The sequence below is a fragment of the Hemiscyllium ocellatum genome, chromosome 8 (assembly GCF_020745735.1).
Source record: "Hemiscyllium ocellatum isolate sHemOce1 chromosome 8, sHemOce1.pat.X.cur, whole genome shotgun sequence".
NCBI classification, from domain to species: domain Eukaryota; kingdom Metazoa; phylum Chordata; class Chondrichthyes; order Orectolobiformes; family Hemiscylliidae; genus Hemiscyllium; species Hemiscyllium ocellatum.
Genome location: NC_083408.1, coordinates 100,743,612 through 100,770,002, shown reverse-complemented (window position 1 = coordinate 100,770,002; position 26,391 = coordinate 100,743,612). Strand labels below are relative to the sequence as shown.

At 37.3% G+C, this 26,391-nt stretch overlaps 1 protein-coding gene across 4 annotated transcripts in view; it reads left to right on the top strand.

Annotated features, from left to right (window-relative positions):
- ylpm1 (YLP motif containing 1) overlaps positions 1–26,391 on the top strand; it is a 135,145-nt gene that overhangs the window by 86,949 nt on the left and 21,805 nt on the right. For all 4 annotated transcript variants that reach the window (XM_060829394.1, XM_060829393.1, XM_060829391.1 and 1 more), the window contains 6 exons: positions 4,319–4,438; positions 9,018–9,194; positions 9,788–9,871; positions 13,564–13,647; positions 15,152–15,262; positions 18,251–18,302. In XM_060829394.1, the coding sequence (XP_060685377.1) occupies positions 4,319–4,438; positions 9,018–9,194; positions 9,788–9,871; positions 13,564–13,647; positions 15,152–15,262; positions 18,251–18,302 (628 nt within the window). The remainder of the gene's footprint in view (positions 1–4,318; positions 4,439–9,017; positions 9,195–9,787; positions 9,872–13,563; positions 13,648–15,151; positions 15,263–18,250; positions 18,303–26,391) is intronic.

Sequence of the window (26,391 nt, the reverse complement as noted above, 5' to 3'; positions counted from 1 at the left end):
TTTTCAAAAGTGAGATAACAAGAGTTTCGTGACTGCATGTTCCTGTTAGAGTGAAGGGCAAAGATGATAGGAGTAGAGAACGCTGGATGACTAGAGATAATGGGACTGTGGTCAACAAAAAGGAGGAGGTATATGTCAAGTATAAACGTCTGGGATCAGGTGATTCCCTTGAGAAATATAGGACTAAAGTATAGTACACTAAAGAGGGAAATTAAGAGGGCAAAAAAGGGATAATAGATTGTTTTGGTCGATAGGGTTAAGGAGAATCCAAATAGCTTTTACAAGTATATTAAGCGTTACTAGGGAGAGAAAGGGCCCATTCAAGATCAATTAAGTCATCTATGTGTGGAACCATAGGAGATGGAAGAGATACTAAAGAGATAAAATATTTTGCATTGGCATTTCCTGTGGAGAAAGGTGTGGAAGCTAGGGGAACTGAGGGAAATAAATAATGATGTCATAAAAAGAGTCCTTATTACAGAAGAGGAAGTACTGGAAGTCTGAACACACATAGGTAATGAATCCTCAGGACCTGATCAAGTATAACCCAGGACATTATGCAAAGCAAGGGAAGAAATTGTATGGCACCTAGCAGAGATATTTGTGTCATCAATAACCACGGGTGAGGCGTTGGAAGACTGGAGGGTGACAAATATTATGCTGTTATTTAAGAAAGGCAGCAATGAAAAGCCTAGAAACTATAGATCAGTGAGCCTGACGTCAATGCTGGGTACGTTGTTGGAAGGGATTCTGAGAGATAGGATTTACATGCACTTACAGAGGCAAAGACTGATTAGGGATAGTCAGCATGGCTTTGTACGTCAAAAATTGTCTCTCTCAAATTGGATTGAGGTTTTTGAGAATGTGACCAACAGGACAGATGAGAACAAAGCAGTATACTTTGTCTAAATGAGCAAGTTAGGCCATTGACAAGCTTCTACATGGTTGACTGTTTAGTAAGGTTAAATCACATGAGATCCAGAGAGAGCTAGCCAATTGAATATAAAATTGACTTGGCAGTAGGAGACAGAGAGTTGTGGGTAGAGAGTTATTTTCTGTCTGGAAGCCTATGACCAGCCGAGTTTTTCAAAGATCAGAGCTAGACCCACTGTTGTTTGTAATTTATTTAAATGGATGAGAACATAGGAGGCATTGTTAGTAAGTTTTCAGATGACTCCAAAATTGGTGGTATAATGGACAGTGAAGAAGGTTATTTAAGAGTACAACAGGATCTTGATCAGTTGGGCCAAGGAGTGACAAATAGAATTTAATTTACATAAATGCAAGGTGTTGCATTTTATAGAACAAACCGGGCAGGATTTGGACAGTTAATGGTAGGTCCCTGTGAAGTATTGTCAAACAGAGGGACCTCGGGGTGCAGGTGCATAGTTCCTTGAAATCATGTCGAAGGTAAACAGCATGATAAAGAAGACGTTTAGCACACTTGCCTTCACTGGTCAGAGCATTGAGTATAGGAGTAGGGACATCATGCCGCTGCTGTATAGGGCACTGGAGAGGCCACCTTTGAAATACTGCATGCAGGTCTGATTGTCCTGCTATAAGAGAGATGTTATTAAACTGGAAAGGGTGCCGAAAAGATTTACAAGGATGATGCACAAATTCATGAAGCATTGCATATTTTAAATTGCAACATTTAAAAGGCATCTGGATATTTGAATAGGAAGGGTTTAGAGGGATATGGGCCAAGTCTGGCAAATGGAACTAGATTGGGTTGGTATAGCTGGTCGGCATGGACAAGTTGGACTGAAGGGTCTGTTTCCATGCTGTACATCTCTATGACTGTGTTGCTGGGACTCAGAGTTTTGAGTTATCCGAAGAGGCATGGATAGGCTGGGTCTTTTTTCCTTGACGTGTAGGACATTGAGGTGAATTGTCAAGGTCTTATTCTGAGGTAGGGGTGTCTAAAATTAGAGGGCATAGGTTTAAGAGGAAAGATTTAAAAGTGAGCTGAGGAGCAGTTTTATTTTCCACACAGGATGGTGCATACATGGAATTTACTGCCAGGGAAAGTGATGGAGGCAGGTACAATTACAACATTTAAAAGCTATTTGGACCGATACATGAGTAGGAAAGATTGAGGGATGTGGGCCAAAAGCAGACAACTGGGACTAGTTTGGTTTGGGAAACCTGGTTGGAATGGATGAATTGGACTGAAGAGTCTGTTTCTGTCCTGTATGACTCTAATTGTACTTTAAGCGATTGTCTTTGGGGAGTCTAGAGATGAGTTTCTTGTCCCAGTGTCTGACTTGCCCTTTATCCACTTTATTTACATGACTGAATCAGGCTGTGATGAATGATTATCATTATCACAGTTGATGTTAATGATGGGGGATTCTTTGATTGTAATATTGAGATTCTCTCTGGATAGAAGCAGTTATTGCCTGGCATTCCTATGGTTTGATGTTATGAAGGTATAGGTGTGTGCTGTATATTTAAGAGAGACTGGAAGTTGGCACAGGCTTAGAGAGGCATACAGTGTGCTGAAAGAATTAGAATTTAATATTTGACTGCGAAACCAATCATGCAGATGAGTTGCCATGATACAAGAACAAATTCAAATTTGGCCAATCAATTTAAATTATGCCCCAGATACCAAAATCCAATCAAGTTTGAATTTAGTATTTTCACAATGTCAAGCTAGTGAAATGATCCAATGTTTTGGGGTACAAAACTGGACATATTGAACAGTTAGGGGAAGAACTGCCAAGAAAACCAACAAGTATAGACTGCTAGCTGAATAGCTCTCTGAAAGATACCTGTTCTTATGAAAGACCTGTGAAGCAGAATACTGAAGAAAGGATGACAGAGGAAAATCTACAGAGGAAGATATAAAGAGAAGATTCAACAGCTGGCTGGTTTTGAAATTTGAATTTATTTTGTAAATCTTAATTGGTGTTTTTATCGGACCAGTGTTGTAGAGTGGGCAAAAAGGAAGGAATTGTAAATAGCTATTAAGAAATAAAATTGTTAAATAGTGACCTCTGCGATAGTTCTTTGCCTCTCAAAATTTAACAGATTATGGGGCAAGGTGAACTTCTCGGCGTGTCAGGTTTAAATTAGCAGAGGGGTTTACCCATATCGTGACACCTGGGTTTGACTTTCTACTTAACAGCCCAAGCTGCTTTAGTATCTGCAAAATTGCAAATGGTACTGAATGCTGTGCATTCGTCATTGAATACCTCACTTCTGACCTAATGATAAAGGAAGGTCGTCAAAGCAGTTGAAGATGATTGCTGCTTGAACATTTCCCTTAGATGCTCTGTCAGCGATATCCAGGGACTGAGATGAAGGCCTCCAATTATCACAACCATCCTCATTTGTGCTCAGTTTGATCTCAATCAGCAGAGTTTTCCTATCTTCATGGTGGCATCAAATTACCTAAGGCTTCTAGTGCCACACTGCATCAAGGGTATTCACATTAATGTGAAGTCAGTTATATTTCCATTTTTAGACGATTTTATTGAGATCAGGAGTGAAGTGCTATTGGCAGAACACAAAGTGAGCATCTGTGAGTAGATTGTTGCTGTGTAAATTCCAATTGATAGTACAGTCAACAACTCTTTCCACCATTTTACTGATGGTTGAAAGTAGACTTGGTCTGGTATTTGATTTTATTGGATTTGTCCTTTTTGGGGATAGAACACTCTTCAGCAATTTTCCATGTTAAGGGGTTGATGCAGAGTTGCTAGTATACTGGGACATCTTTGCTGATGGAATGGCTAGTTTCTGGAGCTTAAGCTTTCCATGCTAATGCTAAGATGTTGTCAGGCCCTTTGCCTCCAGTGCCTTCAGCTCTTTTTTGATATCATGTAAAATGAATTGAATTGGCTGATGACTAGCATCTATGATGTTGGGGATCTTGGGAGGAGGCCAGAGTGGATCATCCACTGATATTTCTGTCTGAAGGTTGTTGCAAATATTTAAGCCTTATCTTTTGCACTGACGTATTGGCCTCCTCCATCAATGAGAATGAAGATGTTTTATGGAGGCTCTTCTGCCAGCTTATTCTTTTATTGTTTGCCACCATTCATGACCGGCTGTGGTAGGAGTGCAGTACTTACATCTGATTTGTTGATTAAAGAATTGTTTAGCTCTGTGTATAAATACTAAAATCTCTCCAAAATAACTTCGAACTTTTGAATAGGAATTTCTGTTTTGACAAGTTCTGTTTTTTAACTTCATCAAAGGTACAATATTGAATCGTGTTTGTCCTTAAAAGGTAGGTAATAAATTAGAACCATTTTGGAAAGTATCTTTTTTGTGAACTTAAGTATTTATGTCTCTGCTTATTGTTTAGGATAAGGAGGTGGAGTATGGAGGAGCTGCGCCACGCGTTCTCAGCCTGGATGATTACTTCATGACTGAGGTGGAAAAAGTAGTCAAAGACCCAGACAGTGGCAAGCGAATCAAAAAGAAGGTAAGCATTGAGAAAATTAGTTATAACTATATTTTGTTTCAATCAGAACGAAACGTACTGGAACCACTGATGGCACCAAGATATGCTTTTGATCTCTGAAGTTTGAAATTAAAAATCTCTTTCTAAATAAAAAGATATAAAAGAAAATTGTTGGCCATGTAGCTTCCAAAATGAAAAAAGTTTCTTTGGTGAATGTGGGGCCACGGGACAAAACAGAAATTTGCAGATGGATTAGATTATAGAAGTTGATAGATCTTTTACTTGAGAACTTGTATTTAAACATCAGCTTCCATGTTTTTATATGCATCATAGAAACTATAGCCATTGAACTATTCTGTAACTACAATGCCAAGATGAACAAAGGTTTATAAGCTCCATGTTAAGAATTTTTTTGCATTTGCTCAATGGCCGTAAGATGTAGGAGTAGAAGTCAGCCATTTATCCAATCAATCTGCTCCATTGTTCAGTGAAATCAGGCTGATCTGATAATGCTTAACTCCACTTTCTTGTCTTTTCCTTACAACCCTTGATTCCCTTACTGATTTAAAAAATTGCCTCTCTTGGCCTCCAGCATAATTAACATCCTCCACAGCCCTCCGTGATAAGGAATTCAACAGATTCATAACCCTCAGAAGAAATTCGTCCTCACCTCTGTCTTAAATGTGCAATTCTTTATTCTGAGATTATGTCCTCTGATCCTAGACTCTATCACAAAGGGCAACAACCTCTCCATTTCTACCTATCAAGTCCTGCAAGAATCTTAATTGATTCATTCTTCTAAATTCCAGTAAATTCGAGCCAAACCTACTTGGCCTCATCTCAAAACTCAGCACTTCCATACCCAAAATCGGCCAAGTGAACTTTCTCTGAACTGTCTCCAGTACCAGTAGATCTTTCCTTAGATAAGGCATGCAAAACTGTTCAGTGTTCCAGCTTTGGTGAGTTGAATGCTTTGTATGGTTTTAGCAAAACCTCCTTGCTTTTATATAACTCCATTCAGAAACATAAAGGCCAACATTCCATTTGCCTTCCCTATTATGCATTGAACTTGGACAGTAACTTTGTGTGATTCATGCATGAGGACTCCCAAATCCTTGTTTTACAGTTTGCTTTCTGCAACCTTACTCCATTTAAATAATATTCAGCTCCTCCTCTTCATAAAGTGCATAACATTTTCCTACATTATATTCCACCTGCCAAGTCATTTGCTCACTTGGTTAAACTGTATCCCTCTGCAGACTCTGTGTTATCCTCACCACTTGCTTTCCCAACTACTTTTGTGTCTTCTGCAAACTAAGCTATAAGACATTGACTTCCCTCAGTCATCAATATATTTTAGAAATAATGGACGCTGCAGCACTTAATTCCTGTGGTATTCCACTAGTTTTGGGTTGTCAAAAAATGTCAAAACAATAGCAGTTTAAAAGGGAGAAGAGCAGATAAAGGAAGCACATGGTGAGGACAGTGCAGGAGAGAGAGAACCTGCACAGTTACCGCCTTTGCTGTTTAAATTCGTGTATCACTGGACATCGGAGTGCATATGGGAAAATTACAAAAAGGCAAAATTCTACCAGAGGATGTGGTGGGGGCTGGTACAATTGCAACATTTAAGAGGCATTTGGATGGGTATATGAATAGGAAGGGTTTGGAGGGATATGGGCCGAGTGCTAGCAGGTGGGATTAGTTTGGGTTGGGATATCTGGTCGGCATGGATGGATTGGACCGAAGGGTCTGTTTCCATACTGTACATCTGTATGACGCTATGACTCTCAGCTCTTATCCCAACTGTCTTTCTTCTATGAGTTGGCCAGTCTTCGATCTTTGCTAACATACTTTCTCTAAACCATAGACTCTTACCTTAAGTAGCCTACTACACGTTATCAAACCTTCTGGAAATCCAGATATATTACATCCAGTGCTTCCTCTTTATACATCCTGCTTGTTACTTCCTCAAAGAATTCTAATAAATTTGTCAGCCATGATTTCCTTACATGAAACCATGCTGACTCTGCTTGACCATTTTGTATGTTTCTAGGTCCTCTGCTATTGCATCGGCTATAATATATCAACAGTTTCCTAATGACACATTAAGCTAACTTACCTATAGTTACCCAATTTTTATATCCTGTCCTTTTTAAAAGAAATGTTTGGTAGTTTTCCAATCTGTGGAACCTTTTCAAAATCAAAGGAGTCTTGGAAGATTGCTACCAGTGCATGCAATGTCTCTGTAGCTACTTTCTTTAATATCCTAGGATGCATCCCATAAAGACCAGGGAACTTATCAGTGTTTAGTCCTGTTAGTTCCCCCAGCAATTTTTCTCTAGTGATAGTTATTTTATTGATTTCCTTGCTACCTTGTACCCCTTGATTAATTTTGGAATGCTATTAGTATCTTATCCCATGAAAAAGGATGCCTAGTGTGATTCAACTCCTCTGCCATTTCCTGGTTCCACATTATTACTTCTCTAGCCATGTCTAACGGGCATATGCTCACTTTTTGTTGGTTTTTAAAACTTTCACAATCTTCTGCTTACCACTAAAATTTGCCACATTTGTATGTTTTCTTTTCTTTCAATTTGAATCTTATCCTTAACTTTCTGGTGAATTACAGTTGGCTCATTCCCTTCCTGGAATACTTGTTCCTCATGGGATATAACTTTGCTGTGAGCCATGAGCCACTTACTTAAATTTGTCACCTGTACATTCTATGATCTGTGAATCACAGGAAAACCTCCTTCAATATGCAATGAATTACTCAGTCGAACCATATTTAAATCACTCTTAAAATTCCGGAATTAAAACTTCTATTTAGCTATTATTTGCAAATTTTATCTACTATAGATCTTGTTAATTCCTGTAAGTCAGATTGAAGATACAAACCATGGGCCTTAAGTCAGAAACTTGCACCATTGCCTTGCCTGTGTCATCAGGACCCTTGAATAGGGCAACCAAAAAGGAAATAATGGAATGTGACTTATGTGATTACTTCTGAAGCTCTAGTCTTTTTCTTTGACTTTTGACTGTAAAATTACACAAATCTTGCCAATGACATTTGGAATCTTATTTTTATAGCTCTTCCTGCCTCTGTAAACATGAGTAATTACAGTTTTGCTGAATTTCACCACTTTACTTAAAGCTGCCATTTAATGGTAGCTTTAATCACCTGGCAGTGGTGTAATTTATCGCTAATAGTTTCTTTGATTCCATTGCTCATGTGACTAAATGTGAGCTAGACTCCCACATGCGAAGTATCACCCTGCTCAGTTTTGTGACATTATAACAACATAATCTAAACTGAAGCAGTCTGATAGATTCTGCCAAAAACATTTCAACTTATGGACATTGCACTTCTGAGTGTCATTTTTCATCATTGTATAAAAACTAGCTACCAAGACTTTGTGCAAACCTGTTTATATATACATCCAATGCTAGAAAATGAAATGACTATTTGGTTTCCAATTTGCTACTATTGCGGTAAGATGAACCTTATGAATTTACTTGCTGACTGAACAGTTCTGTAACTGAAATACAAGATTTTATTAAAAAATGAAAAATGTTCAAATGCTTGTTATATACAATTGATTGAATTGTTGACTTTTATAATCATAGTCACCCGACATTGCAGCACATGGGTTTCAGCCTGCTTGTATTCTTAGATCAAAAAAAGTTTGTTTTCTGCATAAGTTCTAATTAGCATAATTTTTCTATAATTTTCAAGAATTTTTCTAAATAATATATTTTGATTCTCATTGTATTAAAGTTTGTAATATGCAGTAGTCTATCTCCCTTTTCCTTTAAATCCAGCTTGGTATTAGTTTGAAATTTTTGATCCACAGAGTTTTAAGTGCTTAAGGCTAAAACTTAATGCTGTGGACGAAGATGCATCAGATAATCTGCACACACTATATAATCATCATCACACCTCCCTTCCTTCTCTCTCTTTCTTTCTGTATATCACACACATGTTCACTCACAGGCACACGTGTGCACACAATGATGGAGGGTCATCTTGACTTGAAGCATTAATTCTCTTTTTCTCTATAGCTGGTCAGGTAGCATCTGACTGTTCCAAGCACTTCTATTATAATTTCACATCTGTGGTATCCACAATCTTCTGCTTTTATGTTTTTGGTTGATCTGAGATCTACTGTAAAGTTTGGACAAATACCCCAAACCTTTAACAGGTTCTAGAAGAAATCATTTCTTGTCACTGCTGCTGGATGCGCAAGTGAATCTCTTTGGACTTCAGCATTGGTAATGACACTATTTCTTGTTGCGATTTTCTTCTCACTGTTTCCTATGAAGGGGTCAAGAGCATTTATATCAGTGTGACTTTGAACTGCTTGACTTACAAAATGACTCCAATAGAGATGAGATTCTGTAACTTGTGCATTGCTGGATAGATATTCTGTTGCACTCATGTCAGTGGATTAGAAATGCTGACATTTTGGGTTTATAGGCATTAGGTACAATGAATTATCTTTTTCTTTTCAATTATTTGGAAAAACAAAATCTAATCAGGTGGCTTTTGCATCATCAAATGTCTGTTTTCTTTCTATCTCTCATATCGGTCTCTTAGGTCCTAGAGTATGAATATGAGCCAGAAATGGAGGACACATACAGAAGCAGCATGTTCAAAACATTCCGGAAAACACTAGATGATGGCTTTTTCCCCTTCATCATTGTTGATGCCATCAACAACAGGGTCAAACATTTTGAGCAGTTATGGAGTGCAGCCAAAACTAAAGGCTTTGAGGTGAGTTAGCAGCCTCCATTTATATAACATAGATAAGCAATCAAACTGTTTTACAGAGTTGCCATCAGGGAGATATCTGATGTAGAACAAAAGTGGAAGATATAGAGGAGGTTCTCAAAAGTCTTGACAGAGTGGTGAGTTTTAAGGAGAAGGTTGCAGAATGAAGTTGTTTATGGCAGAAATTCCAAACATGTAGCCTTGTAGCCTACATGATCAGCTGCCAAGCAGTAAAAATGTTCATGCAGGATGCTTTTCATGATTTATAAAAAGTTCTATTAACTTTAAGTAAATTCACTTTAAGGTATTTCATTTAGGTTCCAAATAGTCTCACCTCCATTGGTGAAAGGGGAAGGATAGGAAGAGAAGTAAAACAAAACTTGATAAATTATTTTTAATCTGTATAAATATTTAAATATTTTCAAAAAGGCAGAGAAAATATTGAATTGTCAATTACTTGACGTCTTTAAGCACTTCTTCGGTAATTATATTGTTTGAATTTGACCAGTGTAATGTTGTTCTGGCAACTTGATCTTTGAGTTGTGAATGAACGCTGGATGCACTAGTGGGATTTCCGCACTAATTTCTCTTTCTAGGTTTATATTGCAGAAATGAGTGCAGATAATCAGACCTGTGCCAAGAGAAACATTCATGGACGTAAACTAAAGGAAATCAACAAGGTGAATAATTAGAGTTTTCATTTCTTTAAGCTTTTGAAGGTGACCTAACAACATAGTTTAGCATAATGCTGAAGAATTTAACTGTTTTTAGGTTTCTAGAGTTGCTCTGAGAAGTTTGTCCTTTGTGGCAGGGTAAGGTGTGGGTGTAAAACTAACATTCCATCTGATTTCATATGTTCCGGTCTGTCCAATTAATTTTAAATTATCCCTTAGGCTCTTCTGTGAAGTCTTTTTAGAGTTTCTCTGTCAGCCTATAGAGTAACTCTCATACCGATCCTTAGATTCAAACTAGGAAATGCCAACTTTGTTCCTTTTCCTGCTCCCCCTACTTAATTTATATCATCTGGATTTGCCTATTTCACATTTGCTATCTTGTATACCATTCAGGTGCCTTCTTTCCAGCTTGAAAAATCACTAGTCTTTCAGACTTCATATCCTATATGTGTGCCATCGGAGTTAGCCTTATGGTCCTTCACTACAGTGCTTCCAGGATTTCACCGTTTCCCTTGTCAACCAGCTGGACCATTGGCTTTAGTCTGCACATGAAACAAGCACAATATAAATGTAACTTCCTGTGACTTGCATTTCAATTGTTTTCATTATGTAGTTGAATATTCCTTCAGTTTCAGTGATGGGCAAATTTAATTGGAGCCAACTAAAATGTCTTGGTCTTATTTTGATGTATGTTCAACTCTTGTCAGCAATATGAAAAGAGTTGCTTATTTTTCCCCTTCAATGTGCACTGTTTTGCTTTTGTATTTTACTAAATTTCATTTGCTTTTCTTCTGCCAGCAAAGGTTTTGTCCAGATAACTCTAATTCTTCCTCTGAGTCTGTTGTCCTTCCAAAGTCAGCGATGTCAAATTCAGCTGCCTAGTATTAAGTTTTTGAGTCCAGATCATTTATGAAAATGGAACAAAATTATGTTTTCCCATCTTCTTATTTTTGAACCTTTCTAAGCTATACTTCTGGCACCAAAAATAATATCTTAATCTAGAGATAGAGTATTAAAATGTTCTTGCAAGGAATATCAAGTTTAGCCAACCTTATTAAATTCTTGGCAGAAGTAAGAAACAAATGAAGAGCGCTACAGTGCATGTCCTAAGAATTGGCATTCCAAATGACTGTCAGTAAAATGCTACATAAGAAACTCATAATTAAGGTCAAGAATTAGGCCAGGCAGCAAAATGGATTTTAAAAAAAGGATATGAAAGCGAAACAGTTAACAGTTTCATGAAATTTCTTTACAGAAAGTTGGAAATGGTGGCCAGCAGGAACGTGTCCTGAGAATATTTTTGCACAAATTACCTAGATTTAGTAGTTTACACTGTGCTGTTAAAATTTGCAGATGATGATGTTTTATGTATGTTTGTAAGTATTGGGGTATGAGGAAGATTGTTGTAACCAATAATATGGAGAACTACACCAAAATTTAGAAAGCTATTGCAATGTTTTCTGATTGACTGAATAAATGGTGATTCAATATAATCTAACGTGAAACGGTCCCTGTTGATTGAAGCAATAATGAGGATACTTCAGCTTTGAAGTTTAACAAAGTAAATGGTGTGGAAAGCTAAAGAATTATTAATTTGCATTGTTCCTTCATTGGAATGTACTTATGTTCTCCAGTTCTCAGCTTTGTACAGCAGAAAGCGTATTGAAGTACAAGGGAAAAATAATACAGAAAATATTTATGAAGGTGTTAACAGAATTGAGGGATGTAACTTTTAATAAAGAATTGGACAGTCTCTGAATGGAGGTCTTCAACATTAAGAGCTGGTTTGAATGTTCAAAAAGTGTTCTTACTTGTGGCTAGCTCTAGAATAAAGCTGTATAAGTATTTTAGCCAATTACAGCTCGGATAATTAAATACATAAAAATTTCTTTCCACACTCTGTGGAATTTATTTATCTGTGGAGTTCACTCAACCTAATGGACGTATAACCTACCAGCTTTTACATTCAGTTCCTCTTGCAAACTTTACCTGTTGTACCTGCATACTAACTTCTTGTGATTTCATACACTACAACGCCCAAATCTCTCTGGTTCTCACCATCTGGATAAAATGCTTTTTTTCTCATTCTTCCTGCCAAAATGGACAACTTCACATTTTTTCAAAGTTATACTCCATTTGCAAGATCTTTGTCCACTCACTTAACCTATCTGTGTCTTTTTCTAACCACCCTATGACTGCTTCACAGCTTATTTTTCTATCCTTCTTTGTCCCATCAGCAAATGTATCAATCATGTCTTCGGTTCCTTCACCCTAGTCATTTACATAAATAGTGGGGAACTGTGACCACTAGGAGAAAGTGAGGTCTGCAGATGCTGGAGATCAGAGCTGAAAATGTGATGCTGGAAAAGCGCAGCAGGTCAGGCAGCATCCATGGAACAGGAAATTCGACATTTCGGGCATAAGCCTTTCATCAGGAATTCCTGAGGAAGGGCTTATGCCCGAAACGTCGAATTTCCTGTTCCTTGGATGCTGCCTGACCTGCTGCGCTTTTCCAGCAACACATTTTCAGCTCTGATCTCCAGCACTGATCCCTGTCATACACCACTGGTTACATAATGCCAACCAGAAAACAGCCCATTTAAGCCCACTTAACGTTATCTGCTAACCAGGCAGTCTTCTATCCATATCACTATGTTGTCCCTTGCACTATGAGTTTTTATTTTCCATAATAGACTTTGTGACACCTCATCAAATGCTTTCTTGAAATATAAGTACATTACATCCATTGGCTCGCTTTATCCACAGCAGTTGTTACTTCCTCAAAGAAATCCAGTAAATTGGCTGACTGATTACCCTTTCCCAAATTCAGAATGATTGTTTAATTACAGGACATTCGCTTTTACATGTGTTTCATCAATGCACATTTGCTATAACACGGTTGACGGGTTTGGGACGTTGTATCTAAAGTGCGAACTTTCTATATTGTTGGATCGCGCAAGATCGTAACCATTGTATTACAGAAGAACTCACTGTACTTAAATTTGTCCAAGTGCCATGCTATAACTTCTTTTATAATAGCTTCCAAAATTTTCTCTATGACAGATGTTAACCTAACTGGACGGTAGTTTCCTGCTTTCTGTCTTCCTTTTTGAATAAAAGACTTAGATTTGCTGTTTTTCAACTAATCAAGCTCACCTGAATTTAGGTAGCTTTGGAAAATTAAACTTACACAAACCGCTTCCTGTAAGATTCTAGGATGAAGTCCATTAGGACCTAGGGACTGAGCCCATAACTCCAACAATTTGATCAGTAGCACTTCCGTGGGATTTTAAATTTCCAGAGTTCCTCCCTGCCTTCCAATTCATGATTTAAGCTATCACGGTGATGTAACTTCTGTCTTCTGTGGACAAAAATGATGCAAAGTACTTGGTCAATTCATCTGCTGTCTTTTTTACATTGCACACTTCTACAATACTGATATCTACCATGAAAATTTCACTTCCTCCCTCATTCAGTAAGTTGATACTATGCAGAAAGACAGGAGTCTCTTGCTTCATTCACATTCAAGACCAGGATTGGAAAGCAAAAAATTATCATCAAAATTGTTTCAGTACTCAGCAACAAATAGTTCTTAGCAGCTGTTTTCATTTATTATATATTAGTTAAAATTATTATTCATGAAGTCATCAAACACTGGCTTAGACTATTGATTAACATGTATTTTTGATTATTTATAGATGGCTGAACATTGGGATTCAACTCCCCGTCACATGCTACGTTTAGACATCAGATCACTGCTCCAAGATGCTGCAATTGAAGAAGTAAGTGACCCAGGCTGTATTCAGGCTTGCCATTATCTTCTATTTCAGGGTTATAGTAACATTTTGCAGGCTTGCAATTACATTAGGTTGCCAGCTGAATGCTTTTATTTATATTTGAGCTGTTAGTCATAATTGGAAATGGTAAAAGAACAGAAGAAGACAAAGAGAGCAATTTTCTCTTTACATAAACTCAGTGACTACTCAGACCACAGAAAGCATTTATACATGCAGTACTGATGTCGCATGAACAATTCCATGTACACTGACATTGGAGCCTTCACATATGCAAACAGCATCCACTGTGGCTGCTGCAGGGGTAGGGAGTAGCAAAAAGATGAGACAAAGCTGTCTTCCCCAGTGAGTAGATCTCTGCTACCTCATCATTCACTGCCTGGCCATTGTTCATTGGTGAGCATCTATCAGTGTTTTAGAACATATGCTGTGTGATTACCAGCAATAGGCATTTACAAGTTTGTTGGATCCACAATTGAGAGTTTTGGTCAGGCAGAAGGAGTGGCTGGGAATATGTAGACTGCAAACCCTCAAAGTTAACTTTAAACTGAAAAACAGAGATAAGGCTTCTGGTAGCTACAATTTTGTTGCCTTGTAGTGACTTGCCACTGCAAACCTGTGTTCCTGCGTTAGCATTCGTTGTGCCATCTAGTTGTGACATTCACATCAAATAATGCAGCCTTTTATTTAAAACAAAATTCAGAGGTTTGTCAACCAGGATCTTTACCTTCCAGATTTAGCTGGCAACTAAAGTCTCCTTCACCTTAACCCCCAGAGTTATGGAGCACCTTTGCCATTGAGGTTGCCCTTCTACTTTATCTATACTATAGCAAATTATTCCATTTGTAAATTAACATATTTCAGTTGTCTGATTGTTTCCTTTCTTTACTAAAAGTCTGAAGTTGATTCAGTGGTATAGGGTTAATTACCTTTTCCTCATATTGTAACATCTTTGAATTAAAGACACCTAGGTTCACCTTCCCTTTTATAGAAGATTATGTGCAATAAAAGTAGAAAATGCTGCAAACAGTATCTGTGGAGAGAGAAACAAAGTAAACATTTTGACCTGATGATATTTCATGTTTTTTTTAACCTCTTCAGATACTACTTAACATGCTGAAAGTACGCACATTTTCCATTTTTATTTCAGATCTGAGGCATTCCCAGTATTTTCCTTTGAATAGAATACATTCTCATTTTAAAAATTGCTGAGTGTTGAGTCTGTGGTTCAAGTTTTATTTGTTTTCAATTCATCATTAGTGTTGTGTGCGACAGTACAGCAAACAAGTGCTATATAGAAATGCATGAAATTTAGATGGCAAGCCATCCATTCTGCATTTTTGCATCTGAAATTCGTAACTAGGTTTGTCAATTGCTTGGTAACTATTGTTTGCATCTCTTGTACCGTCTAATGAACCATCAGAGGGAAGAGAATCAGTTAAATGCAAAACTTCTTTCCGAAACTTCATTTGTATAAATTTTTATTCTTAAGGTTGAAATGGAGGATTTTGATCCAAATACTGAGCAGCAGCCACAGCAACAGGAAGAACAGCAACAAGACGACTCTAAGAAGGATGCTGCTGATGATGAAGAGTGTGAGACGGTAGGAAATGTCGCAGAATTAAGTTCCTTACCTTCTTCAAGTGAAATTTCTTCCTAGTACACTTACATATTGGTGTACCTGTCAGTAAGAAATCCAGTATAATGTTTCTGCTTAGTATAGGAAACATCGGTACTGTTTTAAAAAACGTTTTGGAGCCTTGGGATTTTAGTGTGAAATCTGTAATCTATTGACCAGGCATCAAGTCTGGTAAATAGAACACAATTATTAGTCATAAATGAAAGGTTGATTTTTATGTAATCTAACCAGTCTTGAATAAACCTGTCTGTTGCAACTATGTAAAGTTATAGATATTTACAGAATGCCACATAGCGTGGGAACAGGCCATTCAGCCCAACAAGTCCACACCGACCCTCTGAAGAGCATCCTATCCAACCCATCTCCCTACCCTTTCCCTGTAACCCTATATTTCCCATGACTAATGCATCTGACGCATACATCCCTCAGACTCTTGAGCAATTTAGCATGTCCAATCAACCTAACCTGCACATCTTTGGACTGTGGGTGGAAACTGGAGCACCCAGTGGAAACACACACAGACACAAGGAGAACTTGCAAACTCAACACAGACAGTTACCTGAGGGTAGAATTAAACATTGGTCCCTGGTGCTGTGAGGCAGCAGTGCTAACCACTGAGCCACCATGCTGTCCCCAAATATCTTATCACAACTAATAATATAGTTAAACGTGCAATATCTATATATGTAAAAATATTAAGACTAAGCAAAATAGCCCTTATTAAATTAATGGATTCAGATCGTGACTACATTATGGAATATAATAGTTGTTTATAGGTTGAAGTCAATTACCTGAGTTTAGTAATGATGCAATGGCACTTAATCTGCCCATAAAAATATAGCGATTTATCATCGTTTCCAAGTCAGAATGATGACTATCTTCTGTGCACAAGCTGAGGTGACACTGAATAGATAATAAGCCATTCACACCTAAGTAGTTACAGATAGCAAACCAGGAAATTAAAGTTCTGAACTCTTTCACTTTTATTTTAAATTTTCAAATTGTAAACTAGTACAGAATACAATTTGTTGTCACTTTCAATAATGATTGCAAAAGCCATTCGTTTTGATCACCACAATACCAAGCCAGTGTTGCCAAAAGTCTGCTTTATCAATGTATGCTTTAAGTCATTCAACTGTATGTAACAGAAGTTTTTTTTTATGTGATCACAATCAGCAGTCAGATGTGACCTGTCTATGATTGACAATTATCAGTGGTTTAAAGTACCTGGATAGAATTTTGGCAAAGTTCTTTGATATTGAAAAGTAGTTTATGAAAGGAAAGTTTTTTGTTTAAATTACCTCAGGAGGTGACAGAGTGTGTCACATTCATCAGAGTAAAGCATAGTTACTGCTGCAGAAATTGACACCCAGTTAGTGTAGAGCTGAGTCCCATGGGTTAGAAGGAAATAAATAAACAAATTATCTCTTAATTTTGGTAGCTGGATAAATGTTGGCCAAGACACTGAGAATTCATCTACTCATTTTCCAATGATGCTCAGAGTTTTTCTCATCCCCTTCAAAGTGGAAGGCTGGGGTTCTCAGTTTAATATTTGATTTAAAGATATGTCCTCCAACAACGCAAGCATCCATGTTACCAAACTAAGGCTTAAATTCACAACCTTTTGACTGAGGCATGTATGATATCACAGAACCAAGATTTTATTTTTTTTAGAAGAAGCAACTCCTATCTCCTCTTCATATTTTTACTAAAAATTATAGACAGTAGAATTCTTTTCCAGTGTTAGCAGTTGAAGCAGCATTAGCTTTGCTGGATAGTTGGATGAAAAAGGGGTTGAGGACCTATGCTAACACAAAAAGGACATATGATTTGTTCTGTTTGATTGCATAAAAAGGTATGGGTATTTGAATGAAGTGGTCTGCTGTTATAACTTATATTTCTGTGTACTGTAGATGCACAAATGGAATCTTGTTAGACGATTACACTCCTGCAGGTAGTTGACATTCAGTGAGTAATGCAGTGTATCCCTATATATTTCTTACTGACACGAATACCTTTTGAGAAGCTTACTCTGAAAGATATCACAAGATCTGATTGTCTTTCCTGTTTCAGTAAAATTAAGTTTAAGCTTCAGTGTTACAGACTACTTCAGAAGATTTTCAGAAAATAACGTGTGGTATTTGTAATTCTTTTGAATTACTGAAATATTTAGGCTTTTTTGCTATAAAAATGAGGTAGGTTGTAGTAATTTGCTGTATGTTATTAGAATGCTAGTTTTAATTTTAGATAACTACAGACATGTTTAATTTTGAGAATCAGGAATAAATCTTAAGCTTTGGAATTCTATCCATAAAATAATCTTTCCGTTCAGCATGACCAATGCTGTTTTAAAATATATTTGTTTTCACAACTGTCACTCACGACGACACAATTTTCAATCATGCAAATGCAATCTTTTGTTTTCCAAATAACATCTATTTTTGGAAACGAGGAGATATTCTTTCCTCTGACACTACTCTAAAACTCATTTGAATCATATAAATTCTTTTGTTATACCACTTGTAAGGATGCCTGAAGTTTGGGATTACACTGAACCTAGCAATTTAATTTCCAAAGCATTGGCTTTTTTTATGTGGCAAATACATTTATTTTGTAATTACTGAATTATACTAATAGACTTGGATAAATTTCAAATTTGAAAGTAGTATATAAGGAAAGTTGATACAACTGCTTCATTATTAAGCAACTGCATATGTTCATGTATATTCATTGTGTAGGTCATGTTTGGGGAATACGCGAGAGAAAAAGACACATTTTTCAAGGGAACCACCATTATTTCCTTCATACTGTGGTATCTTGATTGTGTTTTTCTCTTGGCTTGTGTTGCATTCTTTTCCTGATGGACAGAGTCATTATCTTCAATACTATATAGTGTTAAACATTTCACTCTAACCAGATGAGCTTCTCTATGTGTGTGTGTGTATGATTTAGGGTTTCGTGACTAAAAGCAAATGGGAAATGGACACATCGGAGGAAAGTCTAGGTAGGTACTGATCTTTTTCTTCTTTGACTGAAGGTCATGGTTTTAAAAGCTAACCACAAAGATGTTGGTATCCTTGTATTTCCAATTGTACATCCTTATAGTACTTTTCCGTGATATCCAATTAATAACCAGTTTGATGAGAACATTTAATTGAAGGTTGGGCAGTTATTGCTATAGTGGACCAGGGAATACTTAGCAGTATTTTGCTGAACCTCATGTCAAAAGACACTGACTTGTGGAGTATAATAAACTATTAATGCTTGGATAAAAGCAAGTGAATTTTACTTAAATGGTTGCTGATTGTTTGCTGTGTCATATTTGATGGCTTTACTGTGAGTCTATGCTGTGAGAACACCAATTTTACTGCAGCATTATAAACTACTGAATGATAGATAATGCTCAGTGAAACTTGAAAGCTGACACTATATCAGTCTGCAGTGAGTCAGTTGAAGATGTTATGTGTTTGTAATCAATACGTCCTCTACAATTCAGCTATTTTGTAGTTTTAAGTATTAAAAATGTACAATATCAATATTCTACTTCCAGAATTTTCATGAAACATATTGTGGATTCAAAAAAGATCTTTTTGCATGGTGCATTATAGAGTCCTAGAGAGTAATTAACATGTAGATGTGGATACATTACTGAATACATGTAGCATTAAACTTCGTTTGTAGTAAACATGTTGCAATACATATTGCAATACATATTATTTTAATAACCTTTGTGAATGCAGTGAACTGTTCACCAGCTTGGACCCTGTCTTTAATGAACCATTGTACATATTGGGGGTGAAAATGCAGTGCGGGTGGCTTTCCTTACCATTCAATGTATTTGAAATTTTGGCAGAAACCTAGTTCGTACTGCCTTCATCTTGAGAACGTAAAACTTTTAATGATGTTCAAAGTTCCCTAACTTGGTCAAAATTGAAAGGGAACAGTTTGGCTGGCAGTCAGATTTGTATATTTGTACTGTTCCAATTTCTTGAAATATGTTTATCACAGACTTGTCATTTTATAGTGACGTGAGTCCAGCACCTTGCTATGGGATAGTATTTTGCTAGCCCGTCACACAGATAAGTTTGCATTTATTGGGATCACAGTGTACAATTAAATTCAGTCAGTGGTGAATAGATTAATCTTGTAACTTCCTTTCCTAAGAATATGTGGAACCCTTTACATTTGGTAGACCAATTAGAGCCACTTATTGGCAATGACTTGTGATATGAGGTGACTAGGGCTGTGCCCAATTATTTTAAAAGTTTAATTTGTTTAAGAAAGATGTGGTAATTATTAACATGGGCCTGTTCAGTTTGTGTAAATACACATCAAAACATTTGTCACAGAGGGTAGTTTATCAAAATTTTTTTCATTGGCAGTGTATCCTCCAATTATTCCAGCGTTCATTGAATATCAAATAGCCGTCTAATTACATTGCATGTTTCTGTTGCATGCCTGTATTTCATGTGATTAGAATATTCTGACCAGGCATGTCAATTTTCACACCTGTGTACTCTTGAATTTGTTCATCAATCATCAAATAATGTCGCCTTGTATCCTAGCTATTAAACCTGTGGATGTTTACCCTGTCACCTTAAAACCACAGTGTGCCCAGCTGTAACATTTTGTTCCTATAGCTGGACACTCAACTTCATTTGTTTTTATATTTGTCACACCATAGAGCTTGATTGATTGATTGTTTTCTCATCTACCAGGATGCAGTGAAAAGTGTTGTTTTGTGTGCTGTAGAGGCAGATCGTACCGTACAAAGTACACCCAGATAGCAAAACAGAATGCAGAATACAGTTTTACAGCAGCAGAGAAGGTGCAGAGAGAGATCAGAATTAACATTTAAAGGTCTGTTCAAAAGTCTGACAATAGCAGGGAAGAAGCTGTTCTTGAATCTAGTTGTCTGTGTATTCGGACTTTTATATCAGCTGCCTGATGAAAGAGAGTGGAAAAGAGTATAAACGGAGTGGAGGTGTCTTTGATTATGAGGTAAAAACAATGACTGCAGATGCTGGAAACCAGATTCTGGATTAGTGGTGCTGGAAGAGCACAGTAGTTCAGGCAGCATCCAAGGAGCAGCGAAATCGACGTTTCGGGCAAAAGCCCTTCATCAGGAATAAAGACAGTGAGCCTGAAGCGTGGAGAGACAAGCTAGAGGAGGGTGGGGGTGGGCAGGAAGTAGCATAGAGTACAATGGGTGAGTGGGGAACGGGATGAAGTTGATAGGTCAGGGAGGAGAGGGTGGAGTGGATAGGTGGAAAAGGATACAGGCAGGTAGGACAAGTCTGGACAAGTCATGGGGACAGTGCTGAGCTGGAAGTTTGGAACTAGGGTGAGGTGAGGGAAGGGGATGTTGGTTGCTTTCCCAAGGCAGCGGAAAGTATAGATGGATTCAGTGGACGAAATCTTCTTGCAGAAAGTGAGGACTGCAGATGCTGGAGATCAGAGCTGAAAATGTGTTGCTGGAAAAGCACAGCAGGTCAGGAAGCATCCAAGGAGCAGGAGAATCGACGTTTCGGGCATGGGCCCTTCTTCAGGAATGAAGAGAGTGTGCCAAGCAGGCGAAGATAAAAGATAGGGAGGAGGGACTGGGTGGAGGGGCATTGGAAATGCAATAGGTGGAAGGAGGTTAAGGTGAGGGTGATAGGCCGGAGTGGGGATGGGGGCGCAGAGGTCAAGAAGAAGATTGCAGGTTAGGATCACCTTCAGCACCACCTTCCTATCCTGCAATCTTCTTCCTGACCTCTCCGCCCCCACCCCCACTCCAGCCTATCACCCTCATCTTAACCTCCTTCCACCTATCGCATTTCCAACGCCCCTCCATCCAGTCCCTCCTCCCTACCTTTTATCTTACCCTGCTTGGCACACTCTCCTCATTCCTGAAGAAGGGCTCATGCTCGAAACGTCGATTCTCCTGCTCCTTGGATGCTGCCTGACCTGCTGCGTTTTTCCAGCAACACATTTTCAGTGGACGAAAGGCTAGTTTGCCTGATGCACAGGGCTCTGTTCATGACTGTTGTTTTTGCTGTCTTGGGAACAGTATGTTGCCAAACCACACTGTGATGTATCCAATTAGGATGCTTTCTATGGTATATCTACAAAAATTGGTAATAATCCTTGTGGACATGCTGAATTTCCTTAGCTATTTAGATTAAGATTCACGTGGAATTGTTTCGCTGATAAACATTAAATCAAAATACTAGAATGTGTTGTTTTAATACTTAAAAATAAAACAGAATAGCGTTGAAAACTTCATTAATGGCCTTGACGTCATTAACATTGTGGTGGGGGAAAGAACAAAGCATCCCACCTAAACATTTAAATATGTGCACTCTGTATTTAAAACTACCATATATCCCAAAGGAATTATACTTTTACTGCTAATTTAGTGTTTCTAAGTAGAATATTCATGTGCTGTTTGTTCAAATGAAATCTTTTTTTGTTTTCTTTTGAGATTTTCCAGTACTACTTCTGGTGTTCAGCTTCTTATGTCGTCGTGTGTTGTTCTGTGTTTGGTCACTTAAAATTACTGTGATATATATCATTGCATGTAATGGGGATATGTGCAATGTTGAGGCTCTTTACATTTTTCGAGTTCAGTGGTTTACATATTAAAACTGCAGCACATAGTGCATTGAATATGTATTTATTTTAATAGTTCTGATTTATCCTATTGGGTCTTCTTTCTGTTTGAAATAATTTTCATTTCCATTTAACAGAGCCCTAAAATAGTTCAAAGAAAGCTTGTGACTTCTGCACCAAAAGCAGAAATGTACAAAAACCTGTCTAAATCAGTATAAAATATCCATTATATAATTTTAAACTAATTATATATGACCTGATATATAAAATATATTTATTATTTCTGAAATGATGTATTAATTTCCATATAACTTATTTTTAATATATTACTATGTACTAAATATTTGTTTGAATAGTGTAATTATATCCTTAATCTCCAGTCAACTCTTTTGAACCCCTCTGGGGCTAAAGTTATCTCGTAATTATGTCTAGATGGATTGTTATTGGTAGTATATGATGAGTATGTAATTGTGGTGGATGGTTATTGCCATCTGTGAAAACTCTGATTTGAAATATAAAATTTAAATCTTAAAAAGTACTGCAATCCTGCATGACTAACAATATAAAGTGATATTCTGGGAAGGTTTCCTTTCATGGAATCTTTTGTTTTGCTACCTAAAAGATTTTGAATTTTCCCTTCCAAACTAGGATAGGACCCTGTGGGCTTTGTTCTAGGACTGCTGGGGTGAGGCTACATAGCAAATTATTTGACCCTACCTGTTGCTCAACGGTTAATTTTCGAGAGAAAAAAAACTATATTTTGTTAAGAAGTTTATTCGTTCATTAGGTTGGAAAGGTTTGAATATTTTGTTATCTTTTAACTTTAGCAGGCTTGAGGCATTTTTCATCGTGAAAGAGCCATGTAATGTCATTTGGTTGTCTTGTATGCTGCTTCATTACATTTCTGCTGCTAATTGATTCATACAACTCTTTGGTTATTTCATTTTTTAAAATAGCACTTCGTTTATATGTGTAGCTTAGACTAAAACAAAGGATCATCATTCTTTGCTACACGTTTTCTGTTGAAGTTCTTGCATTGTTGTCAAGAATTGCTAAGAAAAAGTTCTGTAATTTTATACATTTCTGAGCAGTTATTGGTTTTCAGACTTGATATTCAACTTAATTTGTTTATTATTTAAGTTTAACAGTACATAAGACATTAGCATGGTATTTTGCCAGTTTTATTTAAGAGTAGTAGCATTGAGGAGAAAGTTGGTCCATTAAAGTAGATTTTCTTTTAAAAATTAATTTTATATTTTCATCCAATCACTGTAGAATATTCCAAAATCAGTCATATGGCTACAAAATGTGTTGGTTGAGAAGTCAGTCATCTCAGCTTCAGGACACCTTTGCAAGCATCTTCAACCCAACAATATTTAACTGCTTTATTGATGACCTTCCTTCCATCATGTGGTTGAAAGAGGAGTTGTTCACTGATCATAATAAGTTTGTATTTCCTTGAATAATTAATCAGTTTCTGCTTGTTTGCAACATTACCTGGACAAGCTTCAGGGGCTGTTAATAAGTGGCAAGTAGCATTCATTCACAGTAGTGATATTTAGTGGCATGCTAGGAGTTATCATTAATCAAAAATTTCATTTCTTGAGTCTGCCTAGCAAGAGTAGCTCAGAGGATAGGAATTTTCTATTGAGTGACTAATGATCTGCATCTTCAAATCTTTTTGCCATCTGCAAGGCATAAGTCAGGGGAGTGATGGAATACATTCAGCCTGCATGACTGCAGCAACGGCAGGCCTCATGAGACTTGAGCCATCCAGTTCAAAGCAGCCTGCCTCGAGACTCATCCCCTACACCCCTGTACTGGCAGCGCAATGCGAATGCAAAATGTGCCTTTACAAGGTACAGAAAAGCCACTTGTTACTCCAGCAGCAGCACCGCCACTGCGTGTGCACCCCCCCGCCCCCACCCCACCCACCCACACAACCACACACATCCCCATCCCTGTGCCCTCAACCACCTAAAAGTGCAGCAAGCGCATGGGGACACTTCTAAGTTGATATACAAGTAAGTTGGACTTTGGAGCAATTAAAATACAGTGATTAAAATATAATCCTTGTTCGTAGAAGTAGGCTTGATAGGATACTCAAAGCACTTTGTACACTTCTGACCTCTAAGGCATTCCCAATCTTTTTACCCTCACGATTGGTGACCAGTCTTCAGCTATCAATACTACCTGATTTGGGACTCCTTGCTCATTCCCTTCCTCACTTTCCATTAAACATTATGTTTTATAAATCTTTTGACCAATTTTTCTAATATCTCTTCATGTACCTCAATGACAAATATTGCTTTAAAACACCCTTTGATACATCTTCATATGTTTCATTTTACCAAAGGTGCTTTATTATTGCAAATTGTTTTATACATTTCAACAAAGGTGGAAAATGTTTTTCAGGAGTTTTTAACTCTATGAGTTGATTGTCTGATATCTTCCGTATGCAACAACGCTTTTAAATTTTTGAGAGGTTGTTAAGGTGACATATTTTGTGACATGATGGTGCCAAGGCAATGCTAACTCAGTAGTACCCAGGGAGTTAGTTACAACTGAGTGAAGCTTATTCTCATATGTACACCATAATGAAACTCAATATCTTGTGCATCTAGCTCTTCTCATATGCCAAGCTTTTTATGACCTCCAATTTGAGCTAGCACCACAGAAAGAGAGCTAGATTAGTTGGGCATTTTCTTCATTGCTGGTTGTGTTATCTTGCTTTGAACATAAAGGTTTTATCTGCTTCTATAATTATAGTTCGTTGTGTGCAAAGTGTTTTCTGTTGTTTCTGACAAACGTGATGAATCAGCATCTAAATTGCAATATTTTTCTTTCTCAATTTGCTCCTCTTCAGTAAAATTTCATGTCAGTTGAGGTCAACCTATAGATGCGCCATGCCACAGTTCAGACTAATCTTTCATTCATTTCTGTAAACTGTGATGCTTGTCTTTGCATTCACTGGAATTGTAAACAGTGCACTTCAGTCATACAATGTGAAATTTTGATCAAAATGTGGCTCTTCACTTAATTTATGTTTATAAATTATTTTAATGTCTATCATGGTTCTGGAAGTTCTTTTATCTAGGTTGTTTTATTAAGGTTATATTAACTGCAGCTTTATAATGTAATCCGAGTTTTTGGATAGGCATAACCACATCTGTTTACTGACCTTAAAATTTCTCAGCCATTCCAAATTGTCACTCTCTAAAACTCCATGATGTTATATACTTTAATATTTTATATTGGTCCTTTCATTATTTTTTGTTTAAAGTTGAGTGCAATATTTGGATCGCCGTACCCCTCTGGGTATTTCATTTGTCAAGGAAACTTGAATTCAATTCCATATCAAATCAGCATTCACTACTGATGAAATAGCACCATCAATCAGATTCAGAATAAGAGACTGAGATGTAATTTGTAGCATCTTTTGCACAATTATATTTAAATGTGTACTTTCTCAGCTTTTTACTTGGACAAAATTTAGTTCAGGTGAGTCTTCCAAAGAAAAACGGCTAAAATTGAAGACCGTGAAGAAATCCAGTGTCTTGGCTTCACTCTTTAGGATACTGGAGGTACTCCGTTAATGACATTGAATGTAGTCTAGTTTACATCTTCATGAAATTCTTGGAATTTGCTCAGTTCCACTCCAGGACTTGAATACAGAAGATAAAGACTGACACTCCAGTGCAGTATGGAGGGAATGGTGAACTAATGGAGTTGCTATCTTTCAGGGGATATGTTAAATTAAGGCCCCATTGAGCTGATTGGGTGAATATAAAAATATGCCTGATTCTATTTTGAAATACAGGTGAGTTATCCTGGTGTCTTAGCTCATATTTCTGTTTCAAAACGGTAGATTGATTATTATCACTTTGTTTGTAGAAGTATTAGTTGCCACCTTTACTCAATTGCAACATTCACTGCATTTCAAAAGTGTTTCTGTAGTTCCAAATAGCATACAAATCTTTGTTCTTCTGTGGTGACAGTTGAAGCTGTAGTGATTGTAACGAGGTCAGCCAGGTGGACCTCAGAATATGAGTTCCCTGATTGGGGTTGTTAAGCTGGTCCAATCAGGGAGCTTTGTCTGGCAAAAATAAACAGCAGTGTCACAGTTTCTGTTCAGTCTAAGTACTGGCTCTGAGGGAGCTTGATAGTGTCAAGGACTATGCGCATGTAAATAGAGAGTGACTTAGTGATAGGATACTGGCCTCTGTGAAGTTGTATCAGTGGAGATGAGAAAATTGCTTGACAGTCATTCTGAACTGGGGTAAGTATTTCTGGAGTCATGCCATTATTTGGGAAGCTTGACTCATTGAATCCTGCTGTCAAAGACTCTCTTCAGCATATGGAAAGAGTGCATTATTTTTTCTGGACAAATAACTCTGGGTAGATGAAAAGGAGCAAGTAATTCTCCTGACATTTTGTGGACCTACAGCTTTTTCAGTTATTAAGATCCTATGTTTTCATGAAGCATCAGATACCAAACC